Source organism: Sus scrofa, chromosome 6 (assembly GCF_000003025.6).
Source record: "Sus scrofa isolate TJ Tabasco breed Duroc chromosome 6, Sscrofa11.1, whole genome shotgun sequence".
Classification (NCBI taxonomy): domain Eukaryota; kingdom Metazoa; phylum Chordata; class Mammalia; order Artiodactyla; family Suidae; genus Sus; species Sus scrofa.
The window spans coordinates 106,101,208-106,113,744 of record NC_010448.4 but is presented as its reverse complement, the minus strand read 5'-3'; the positions used below and the strand labels follow the sequence as shown (position 1 = coordinate 106,113,744).

Here is a 12,537-nt window from a genome sequence, read left to right as displayed (position 1 = left end):
AATTCACCCATTTAAATTATATAGCTCATTATTTTTTAGTGTACTCACAGAGTTTTGTGATCATCACCACAATCAATTTTAGAGTATTTTCAGCACTGGAAAATAAACCCTGTAACATTCAGCAGTCACTCCATTTCCCCTCACCATTCCCAGCCCTGTGCAAACATTAATCTGTTAGTCTATAGATTTGCCTATTTTGGGCTTTTGATATCAATAGACTTGTACAGTATGTTGTCTTTTTTGACTGGCTTCTTTCACTTTGAGTGCTTTGGCTTAGCCACACTGTAACATGTGTCAGTACTTCATTCCTTTTTATTGCTGGATAAGATTCTTTTGTATTGGATATATTATATTTCCTATATCCTTTCATCACTGATTGACATTTGGATGATTTCCACATTTTTATTTTTAATTTTAGAGCTGCAGCATATGGAGGTTCCCATGCTAGGGGTCAAATCGGCGCTGTAGCCACTGGCCTATACCATAGCCACAGCAACGCCAGAACCAAGCCTCGTCTGACCTACACCACAGGTCATGGCAACGCTGGATGGTTAATCCACTGAGTGAGGCCAGGGATTGAATCTACCTGTGTCCTCATAGATTGGTTCCTGCTGAGCCATGATGGGAACTGCTACTAAACTTTTGTATTTTGAAATAAATTTAAATTCACAGAAAAGTTACAGTAATTCACGAGTTACTTCTTGTCTTACCTGGTTCATCATTCTCTATAATGCATGTTCTTTTTTTCTGAGCCATTTGAGAGTAGGTAGCAGACATCATGTCTTTTGTTCCTAAATACTTCAGTATAAATTTCCTAAGAATAAGGACATTCATAACCACATAACAGTTATTTTTCAAAATCTTGGAGTTTAACACCATAGTATTCTAAAATAAAGACTATTAAATTTTGCTAATTAGCCCAGTATTGCCCATTGTAAAGTTGTTTTACTTTTTTGCTTCAGGAGCCAGTTTAGGATCAGGCATTTAGTTTTTTTTTTTTTTTTTAGCAAGGGCTCCTTTAGGGCCTTACCCACTTGGGATATGGAAGTCCCAAGCTAAGGGTTGAGAGCTACAGCTGCTGGCCTCTGCCATACCCACAGTGACACGGAATCTGAGCCACGTCTCCGACCTATACCACAGCTCATGGCAACACCAGGCCGTTAACCCACTGAAGAAGGCCAGGGATTGAACCCATTTCCTCATGGATACTAGTCAGAGTCATTACTGCTGAGTCAAGACGGGAACCCCACATTTAGTTGTTTTGCCATGTCTCCTTAGTCACTTAATGTAGAGTGTCTTTTGACCTTTTTCTTTCAAACAAATGAAATATTTGAGATGCTCTGTTCATGGTATGTATTAAATATAAATCATCTGGACGTTTCTCCTCTTTTTTGAGTAATGTATACTTTAAAGTATTACTACAATTTAGGCTTTTTCATTTTAAAAATAATTAGCTTGGTAGTGATGCCTTATTTCAGCCCTCCCTCCAAAAATATATATGTGTATATATATATTTTTTTTTGTCTTTTTGCCTTTTCTGGGGCTGTTCCTGCGGCATATGGAGATTCCCAGGCTAGGGGTCGAATTGGAGCTGTAGCCACCGGCCTACGCCAGAGCCACAGCAACGCAGGATCTGAGCTGCATCTTTGACCTACACCACAGCTCACGGCAACGCCGGATCCCCAACCCACTGAGCAAGGCCAGGGATCGAACCCGCAACTTCATGGTTCCTAGTCGGATTCGTTAACCACTGTGCCACGACGGGAACTCCCTAAAATATTTTTTAAACATTGTATGTAGTGGTTTTCTTCACAGAGTACTTTTTGCTGAGGTGCTGTATGTAGTGTTTACTGTGCTGCAGTCTGTATACTAATGAAAACATTTCACATTTTAGTTAACAAAACAATACAAGATAAGCTCGATTAGAGTTTTGCAGTACATTAGGTAAGGGCGAGGTGTAATAGCTAGGAAGTCAGTAGAGGAAAAGTATTCAAGAACAGGGCTGAGTCCATGACCATGGGATTTATGACGGTAAGAGAGAATAAGTAGAGGAAAGACTTTGAAGAAGGCAAGTTAGTTTTGGTTTTTAGCTTATTGTTCATTAGAATCAATAAATATATTTAAAGCTTTAAACATTTATTTAAATATCCTCCAGATTTCGGTATTCCTAAGTTCAGTATCTGAGAACCAAGTATTGGTTTAAAGGGAGGAGTATTGGCAGTGGTGACCTGATGTCCTGATAATGGCAGCACTGTAACATTCTGCCTGTTTGAGTCCTAGACAGAGCTTATGTGTTCTCAGTACTGAATGAATATACCCTGTTTTTTTTTTTTGGAAAACAAAGGCTGTCAAGGAGAGAGACATAGGGAGGGCCCAGACTTTGTTTATAGCTAGTGATTGCATTATGATGTCTTCTGGGGAGTTCTTTAAGATTTAAAAACAATTTTTTTCCTTATTGGGAATCCAACAATTGCAAAAGGAATAGATATACTTAAAATAGGTAATAAGCAGTTTTTTTGTTTTAACTGAGAATTAATTTACAGTAGCATGTATTAAATATGTCACTGCTTTACTAAGGCAATATTTGCTTTCTTTTTAAGCCCTTAGAGATTTGTTTGATTCCATGGATAAAACTTCTTCTAGTATTCCACCTATTATCCTACTGCAGTTTTTGCACATGGCTTTTCCACAGTTTGCAGAAAAGGGCGAACAAGGACAGTATCTTCAACAGGTAATCAGGACAAAGTCCCATGGTTTTCATTTTGTAAATGTAAAACTTGGGTTTCCTGTACTTCCCAGGATAGGGAATATCCCAATATACTTATTGGGATATATTTGGAAATACAAATATCAGTCCTTTCTAGTTCACACCACAGTTATCTCTTGCTGGGAGTGCTGCAGTAGTCTGTTAACTGATCATCTCTCTGCTGCCCTCTGTGGTGTTTCTCCACAAAGCTCCCAGAATCCCCCTTTTTTGGGGGGTTGGGGGAGAGTGTGGAGGTGGGGAAGCCACACTTGCAACAAGTGGAAGTTCCTCGGCTAGGGATATAACTTGAGACGGCAGTTACCAGAGCTACTGCAGTGGCAATGCTGGATCCTTAACCTGCTGTGCCACAGGAGAACTCCCCAGAATCCTTTTAAGAATGTAAAGATAGGAGTTCCTGTCATGGTGCAGCAGAAACAAATCTGACTAGGAACCATGAAGTTGCAGGTTTGATCCCTGGCCTCGCTCAGTGGGTTAAGATTCCGGCATTGCCGTGAGCTATGGTGTAGGTCGAAGACAAGCCTTAGATCTGGCCTTGCTCTGGCTGTAGGGTAGGCTGGTGGCTACAGCTCTGATTGGACCCCTAGCCTGGGAACCTCCACATGCTGAGGGTGTGGCCCTAAAAAGACAAAAAAAAGAAAAAAAGAATGTAAAGGTAATGTTGGTCCTTTGTTCGATACCTCCTAGTGATTTTCTGTCTTAGTCCTAAACAGTCTAGCACCTGGCTGCCTCTCTGAGCTCATCGTGTGCTGCTCTTCCCCTTGCTCAGTTCACTCCAGATACACTGACTTTCTTGCTATTTGTTTTGTTTTTGCTTTTTAGGGCCACCCCCGAGGCATATGGAAGTTCCCAGGCTAGGGGTCCAATCCCAGTTGTAGCCACCAGCCTACACCACAGCCACAGCAACGCCAGATTTAAGCCATGTCTTCAATCTACACTACAGCTCATGGCAACACTGGATCCTTAACCCACTGAGTGAGGCCAGGGATCGAACCCACATCCTCATGGTTCCTAGTTGGATTTGTTTCCCACTGCACCATGACAGGAACTCCACTCTTGCTTTTTTTTTTTTTTTTAAACCTTCTAAGTAGACTCTCTGTAGGATCTTTCCTCTTGTTCCTTTGTCTCTCAAATAGGTGGCATGGCTTGCTTCCTCACCTTGTTCAGATTTCCTGGCTCAAATATCGAGGCATCATGGAGAGGCTTTCCTTGACAGTCCTATTGGAATAGCACACTTCCCTTCCCCTAATCACTTTCTGCTCCCATATTGCTTTTTTTCCCTCATAACTCTCTCTTGAATTTATGTTATATTCTGTTTATTTATATCCCCCACCAGGACTTTTATAGTTTGTTGATTGCTATGCATTCCTAATTGTCTAGAATAGTGTTTAGAATAATATACTAAATATCTCTTGAATGAATGAATAAACTATTCTTTCATTCAAAACTATGTTTTGAAGATCATGTAGTATTTAATTAGGCTTTATATATATATATATTTTGCTTTTTAGGACTGCACCTGTTGCGCATGGAGGTTCCCAGGCTACAGCTCAAATCGGAGCTGTGGCCTATGTCACAGCCACAGCAACACAGGGTGTGAGCTGCATCTGCGACCTCACAGTTCACAGCAATGCCAGATCCTTAACCCACTGAGCAAGACCTCATAGATGCTAGTCAGATTTGTTAACCACTGAGCCATGATGGGAACTCCTAATTCGGCTTAATGTTTTTAAATTAAAAAAAAAAAATTTCTTCCTTTTCTCTATGGAAACAGTAATTATTTTGGAAAGATTTCATAGACCAAACACTGTAACAGCCAAGATTACTTACTGTGTCACTTTTTAAAATTACAGGATGCTAACGAATGTTGGATACAAATGATGCGAGTATTGCAACAGAAATTGGAAGCCATAGAGGATGATACTGTTAAAGAGGTAGTTGAAATGTATTTGCAATTATAGATTTTCATTAGACTTTGATTCTCCATCTCACTCTCACTGTAAGACTTAAAATAAATTCATCTTAATAGATAGACATGTACTTGAATACATTAGATGCTGAATCTTTAGTTGGAATTTGAAAGCTTGTATTTGATGCTTGAATTTAATTTATTTATTTACTAAACTGGATCAGTTGAGATTATTGAGCATCTCTAGTTTTTTGTTAATATTTTTTGAATGGAGGAAGGGATTACATTTTAAAATGCTTAAATATATATAACTAAACTGGATTGTGTAACAGGAAATGTACATTAATATCTGTGTAAAGTAAAATTTGAATTTTTATTTCATCTTAATTTTTGCAGACAGATTCTTCATCTGCATCAGCAGTGACGCCTTCTAAAAAGAAAAGTTTAATCGATCAGTTCTTCGGAGTTGAGTTTGAAACCACGTATCCTTATGAGCCAAGATTCGTATAGACTGTCTCATAACTTATTAGAAGTCAGTTGGTATAAATAGCATTGTTGACTGTTTGGAGTGGTAGGTGGGATATGAAGGAAAAGTCTTCAGAAGTTTTTAAGCCTAAAAAATAACGAGGAAATTAGCAATTTGGAAAAAAAAACCCATTGGAGCGATCTTGAAGTTTGGGTAAATGTACTCTTTAAGGACATCTTTTATTTTTTTCTAAGATGTTCTTAGTAGAGCATCTCATTAATTTGCCTCAGAGAATTTTTTTTTTTTTTAAATTTTTTTTTAGGGCCACACCTACAGCATATGGAAGTTCCAGGCTAGGGGTCAAATCAGAGCTGCAGCTGCCAGCTTGTATCACAGCCATAGCAGTGGGGGATCGGAGCCTTGTCTGTGACCTACACCACAGCTCACGGCAGCACCAAATCCTTAAGCCACTGAGCAGGGCCAGGGATCAAACCCACATCCTCACGGATACCAGTTGGGTTCATTACTGTTGAGCCACAACAGGAACTCCCGTGAATGAGCATTATTAAGTATGTTGAAATGAATCTCTACTGGGAGACAAATGTTTTATTTATTTATTTATTTTCTTTCTTTTTAGGGCCACATCTGCAGCACGTGGAAGTTCCTGGGCTAGGGATCGAATTGGAGTTGCAGCAGCTGGCCTACACCAAAGCCACAGCAACACCAGATCTGGACTGTTTGCTACCTATACCTCAGTTTGCGGCAACACTGGATCCTTTACCCACTGAACGAGGCTAGGGATCAAATCCTCGTCCTCATGGATGTTGGTTGGACTCTGAACCCGTTGAAACACAACGGGAACTCCCCGAAATAGTTTAAATACCAGTGAATGATTCTATTAATTTTAATAGCATTAGGATAATTTATTCAAGCTTCTATAACAAGTCGATTGTCTGTTGGCAAATTTCTTATCTCCTTTTGCAAAGCATGAAATGTACAGAATCTGAAGAAGAAGAAGTCACTAAAGGAAAGGAAAATCAGCTTCAGCTTAGCTGTTTTATCAATCAGGAAGTCAAGTATCTTTTTACAGGACTTAAATTGGTAAGGAAAATTATAGTTAATTCACATTGTTCGTGGATTCTGATTTATATATGTACCTACTTGCTAAAATTTATTTTTAATTCCAACATCAAATGCTCCCATTGCTTTCATGGTTATTTGTACACATGCTCAGAGTGGCCAAAATTTTGAGACAGCTGACTCACCCTGTCCCACCTGAGATTCAAAAAGGTGAAGCTCTGGCTTTTTGTTTCAGTGCTCATGCTATGAACAAGTGTTTTTTTCACAGTAATTGTAGTTCCACATTTCTTGCATTTTTTTTTTTTTTTTTTTTGTCTTTTTGCTATTTCTTTGGGCCGCTCCCTTGGCATATGGAGGTTCCCAGGCTAGGGGTCGAATCGGAGCTGTAGCCACTGGCCTACACCAGAGCCACAGCAACGTGGGATCCGAGCCGCGTCTGCAACCTACACCACAGCTCACGGCAACGCCGGATTGTTAACCCACTGAGCAAGGGCAGGGACTGAACCCGCAACCTCATGGTTCCTAGTCGGATTCGTTAACCACTGCACCACGATGGGAACTCCATTGTGCCTTTTTTTGATGATCTTGCTGTTTAAAATGGCCTTTAGGCTTAGTGCAAAAGTACTGTCTCGTGTTGAAATTGCAAGAAGGCTGTGATGTGCCTTAAGGATAAAATATCATTTGTTAGATAAGCTTCATTCAAGGATGAGTGACAGGCTACTTGGCTGTGAGTTCGTGTTAATTAATCAGTAGTGTATATTAGGGTGCCATTAAATAGCAGAAGCACACATAAAACAAGGTTGTGTATTGATTACTTTGCAAAAATGTGGCCAGAGGTTTGACAGAAGCCTCTGAGAGTATTATAATGAGGCTATATTAATAATTGTGAGGTATAAACTGGGATTGTAGTATGTACGTCATTCTGCCATTGGACTAGTATTGCATTTGAGTCCTTAGAATTTGAATGACGTAATTGGTTTGTGGCAGAGCCAGATCTAAAACTTGCTTCTTTCAATATTCATTTAGTTCTCTTTCCCCAGTGCCATAGTGAAGAATCCACTCTAATGAGCAGCTTGGTAAAATAGAACAGTTTTGCTTGCCTGATATTTATTGGATACAGTTTGGGGGAATATGATCATCTTTTGAAGGATAGACAGTGAATTGGGGCAGGAATTACATTGATAAACAAGATAATTTGTTTATAGGGAGCTTCCTTGTACAGTTCGGGAAAAGATTGGTTAGGGATAGCATAGGTAAATGCATTGGTAAAAAACAAAGATAGGTCTGTTCTTTGCCCTCTGATACTGAGGGGAGAGTTGTGGTGAGGTGTAATGACTTCTAAGAGAAGTTCAATTTAAAAGCATCCAGATACTTGCTAACTACCAACCAAGAGTTCTGTAACAAATTATGATGCGTGTTTCAGGGCATTAAAACATATATCGGTGTTAGAGAATGTGGGATGGGATGTTTTGGCTTGGGCTCTCAAGGATGATATTATCTTCATGATTTTATCAAGTTCCAGGAGAACTAAATATACTTGGAACTTCTGGTCTTTTTTTTTTTTTTTTTTTGTCTTTTAGGGCTGCACTCATGGCATATGGAGGTTCCCAGGCTAGGGATCTAGTTGGAACTGTAGCTGTTGGCCGACGCCACAGCCACAGCAACTTGGGATCCAAGCTGCATCTGCGACTTACACCACAGCTCACGGCGGTGCCTGATCCTTAACCCATTGAACGAGGCCAGGGATCGAACCCATATCCTCATGGATCCTAGTCGGGTTCGTTAACTGCTGAGCCACGATGGGAACTTCATATGCTTGGAACTTCTAGGTTATCATGGATTGGTGGTAATTTAGATAGTTTGCCTGATGAGTAACATTGTACCAGATAGGCTTTCTTGAAAAATATGTATTTATTAGATGTTATATTTATTGTCTTAGTAATTTTATTAGATGCATACCATCATTTGTTTTATTCTTGAGTAATTTGGCTCCTGTTTTTCCTCTTTGTTGCTGCATAAACTTGGTTAAATGTTAAAAAAACTACTACATGGTGATTCCTGTTGTAATGTGGTTAGTAATTTAAAAAAATCAGACGTGAAACAATTTTTTACACAAGTGGGGTATGCTTATTGAACATAAGATATATGCCAAACTGTTCTCCAAGTTTTTTACATGTACCAACTCATGTAATTCTAACAACAGCACCATGACATAAGTGCTGTTGTCACCATTTATAGATGATGCCCAGAAGGGGTAACTGTTGCTCACTGTTAGGCAGGCGGGAAGGAGTGGAAAGGGAGACCTGATAATATACTAGTTTAATACAGTGGCTAAAGGCTTTCCCAAGTTTTAGAGTAATAGACGTTTTGTGTTACGACTTTGCTCAAATTTGACAGTAATGATTTGTTCCGGAAGCCTTTGTTACATAAAACATAAAGAACAAGGGATGTCTACATACATTCTCTTAATTTTCCTCAAATATGACTATTCTGATGATCCGTAAGTAGAGGAATGCCAAAAAAGGCTTTCTGATGATGTAACACTCTTACAGTCTGAGCATTTGGATCATAATTAAAAGACTTCAAGTATTATTTACCTTCTGAGGAGTTCAAACCGTTAAAAATTATGTGATGGCTTTAAAAAAGTGAACTATATCTAAAAGCCTTGCCGTGTTGTCTTCATGCAAATTATTTCTCAGGGGTATAAATCCATTGACATGCTGTACATTGTCAATTAAGTAGTACTAGTTTTTTTTTTTTTTTTTAGGGCTGCACCCATGGCACATGGAGGTTTCCAGGCTAGGGGTCGAATTGGAGCCACAGCAATGCCAGATCCAAGCCACATCTGCGACCTATACCACACCTCATGGCAATGCTGGATCCTTAATGTACTCAGCGAGGCCAAGCATTAAACCTGCAACCTCATGGTTCCTAGTCAGATTCATTTCCGCTGCGCCGTGAGGGACTAAGTAGTACTGGTTTTTAAGAGACTTTAAGGTGTAATACTGTGTTGCAGAAGAAAGTTGTTTAATGTTTGGACTTCTGTTATGTTCTTTTTTAGCGACTTCAGGAAGAAATTACCAAACAGTCTCCAACATTGCAAAGAAATGCTTTGTACATCAAATCTGTGAGTTTTGCATTCCTTTTGAAATCAAATTCCAGTTAGTTGAACTTTTTCCAGTTAATTAATGTTACGCAGTCTTTATTTTTACCAAACCAAGGGATTAAAAACTTTTGTGGTATTTGTATATAATAAGATTTCTTTCCATTTTCTCTTCAGTCCAAGATTAGCCGGCTACCTGCTTACTTGACTATTCAGATGGTTCGATTTTTTTATAAAGAGAAGGAGTCTGTAAATGCTAAAGTTCTTAAGGTTAGTATAATAAATATTACTGTACTATAATAAAATATTATAATTCTTTGAAGGTAATTCCCAGCTTTCAGTAGGTTTCTTTATTCTTTGAGGGATAAACTCACTTCAGAATACTGTGAACAGGGAAACTATCAACGTTAGGCAAGTGGTTCTTAACCAAGAATGTGTATTGAAATTATCCATTGTCCTTTTTATTTTAAATCATACACATGCCTGCTCCTCAGCCCCCACCAAGCATTGGTTAAGTGGGGCCTGAGGTCTTATACTTTTCAAAAGATTCTTAGATAATTCTAATGGATGTCCTCCTTTCCCTAGAAATACTGCCCTAGACCAGATCCTCAATTCCAGAGATACTGGTCCAGTAGGTTTAAGGATGGGAGTGAGGTAAGGGGCAGTATTACACACTCTCTCTAGGCAGTTCTTTTTTTTTAGAGGTGAGTTACATTACTGGCGCCCAAAGACTTAAATAAATTGTAATCTCTCGATGTCAGAGCCAGCCTTGTGATTTATCTGTTTTGTTGAACTTGTTGCCGAAACTTGGCCTCTGTCCACCAATTCCAGATAGAAACAAGGAGACAGAGTTTTGGGTGAAGGAGAAAAAAATAGCTTAATTGCTCTGCCAGGGAAAGGAGGCCACAGCAGGCTAATGCCCTAAAGACTGTGCCCTCCTTGGGAGAGATTGGGAAGTGGTTTCACAGTTTGTGAGTAGAAAATGGGGCCACAGATAAGGATCAGGGTAGATGCAAGATTTCATTCTTCAGAGTTGGTGTTTAGTGGCCCCAGGACTGGTTATGGTGGTGCTCCTCTCTGGTTTTCATTTGTTGGGGGTTTTAGTTTTGCAGAAGAACTCAGAGATTCTGTTATGTATATTCCTTGAAGAGGAACCAGGACCCTACCCAAAGGCTGCATTATTGTTTCTTTTTTTTTATATAGTTTGTTTTAATTACAGTTGCTTTATAATGTTCTCTCAATTTCTGCTATACAGTAAAATGACCCAGTTATACATATATATACATATACACCTAGTTACACTTATGTATACATACAAACCCTATGCACTATTGTTTCTTGACTGTTTCTCCCTTGGCTCTGCATTCCCCCTACCCCGATTAGCAACTGTTTGAACCTGCCCTTTAGAACTCAGAGAAGGTCATGGAGGCTGAAACTTACTCCCTAAAAACAAGAAATGGGGGACACAGAAAGGCTTGTGCCCAGGAGTCCCACAGGGTCCTGCTCGGTTTCATTCCCCCTCTTTTCTCTGTTATTCGTCAGTTTTGAGGAGAATAGGTATTGGACAAGAAAAGGAATCATTGTTTTGGAGAGAGCTATTAATCATAAACTTGGCAGAAGAACTTGGTTTTAGGGAGACTTGGTTTGAAGTCCCCACCTCTGTTTTATCTTTCGCCCAGTCTTAGGGAATGAGTCAGTGATCATTTAGCTACTTCTTGCTGAAATGGGGCATAGTTCTGCCTCATTTTGGGGAATGGACACTGAATTAGAAATATTTCTGAGTTCCAAGTCCTGTATGATTAAGATCTCAATCCCTCGATCTACCATTTTGGTGCAGCAGATCTAGTTAAAAAATAAGAATGACAGCAGGAACTTTAATACACAAAATAGATCTCTTTCTCTGAGGAATTCAGGAATAAGCTCAAAACCCAGTCTGGAACTGGCACTTTGGGGAGACCCAGTGTAGCCCGCCATCTGTTTCCACCCAAGTAGGTTTTAACCTCCTTTTTTTTTTTTTTTTTTTTTTTACTTTTTTAGGGCCACATATGGAAGTTCCCAGTTCCCAGGCTAGGGGTTGAATCAGAGCTGCAGCTGCTGGCCACAGCCACACCTGCAGCAATGCCAGATCCGAGCTGTGTCTGGAACCTACACTGCAGCTAATGGCAATGCTGGATCGTTAACCCACTGAGTAAGGCTAGGGATCAAACTTGCATCCTCATGGATACTAGTCGGGTTCGTTTCTGCTGAGCCATAACGAGAACTCCTGATACTATATTACCATACATAACAGGAGCTTTTGGCCATTACCTCTCTCTCTCCTTTTTTCTGCTCATATCTGATCTAAAGCAACTTCATTTGCTTAGAAATTTTAATAGTTAAAATTTAACTAAAACCACAAGGTTGCAGCTACCAGTTGCCAGCAGACATTGCTTTGAGAATGGCTAGTGGCATCTGACATAGCTCAGAAAACTCAAGTTCTCAGCAACATAGGAATGTGTAGGAATCCACAGTGGCCAAAGCAGGTGTATAGTACATGTCTGAAAGGCCACAAAACAGGTCACTTTGGTCTGTAAAGTGTAAGTTAAGCCATGTATAAGCCAGAATGACTTCCTCATACCTCAGTACATGCAGATTTTTGCCATCATTTCCCCTTTCAGTTGTAAGTCCTTTGGTAAAAAGCACTGATGATGAAAACATCTGTTTCTTGATGCTGGGGTGATTTAGCTGTTTGTCCCTTGGTGCTGGGCCTCCTTTATATTTGTCTAGTTAATCCACTTTGAGGGAAAACTGGTCACATACCATGAATAAGCTCAGAGGTATGTTAATGAGGAAATGCTTTGTAGATCATACATTTTATTATTTATACCCAGTTGTCACACAAGTATTGTATATGTGCTTTTAACAGCACACCTAAAGCAACTAGTAATATGTCACGTGTAGTTACTCTGTGATAATTCCACTAGATAATTTTCTTTTCCTTCTGAGCATCAGTGCAAACTATGGCTAACACAATAACTTTCATAGATCAAGACTTCAAATAACAGTAGAATTTCATATCTATTGAAACAATCTTTTTCTCTATTCTCATCTCCATTGAACACAGCCAAATCAAATCTAAGTTATTTTCAAATAAGTCTGGTCCATTGATCACATAGGTTCCTCCACATCGACTCTGGTGTAATTCCTTAGAAGTCTCAGACTAAATTCCTGAAAGA

At 39.4% G+C, this 12,537-nt stretch overlaps 1 protein-coding gene across 3 annotated transcripts in view; it reads left to right on the top strand.

The window, feature by feature from the left end:
- The window catches only part of USP14 (ubiquitin specific peptidase 14), a 51,797-nt gene that overhangs the window by 25,973 nt on the left and 13,287 nt on the right, over positions 1–12,537 (top strand). For all 3 annotated transcript variants that reach the window (XM_021096159.1, XM_021096161.1, XM_021096162.1), the window contains exons 7-12: positions 2,601–2,731; positions 4,618–4,698; positions 5,070–5,155; positions 6,126–6,240; positions 9,281–9,346; positions 9,500–9,592. In XM_021096159.1, the coding sequence (XP_020951818.1) occupies positions 2,601–2,731; positions 4,618–4,698; positions 5,070–5,155; positions 6,126–6,240; positions 9,281–9,346; positions 9,500–9,592 (572 nt within the window). The remainder of the gene's footprint in view (positions 1–2,600; positions 2,732–4,617; positions 4,699–5,069; positions 5,156–6,125; positions 6,241–9,280; positions 9,347–9,499; positions 9,593–12,537) is intronic.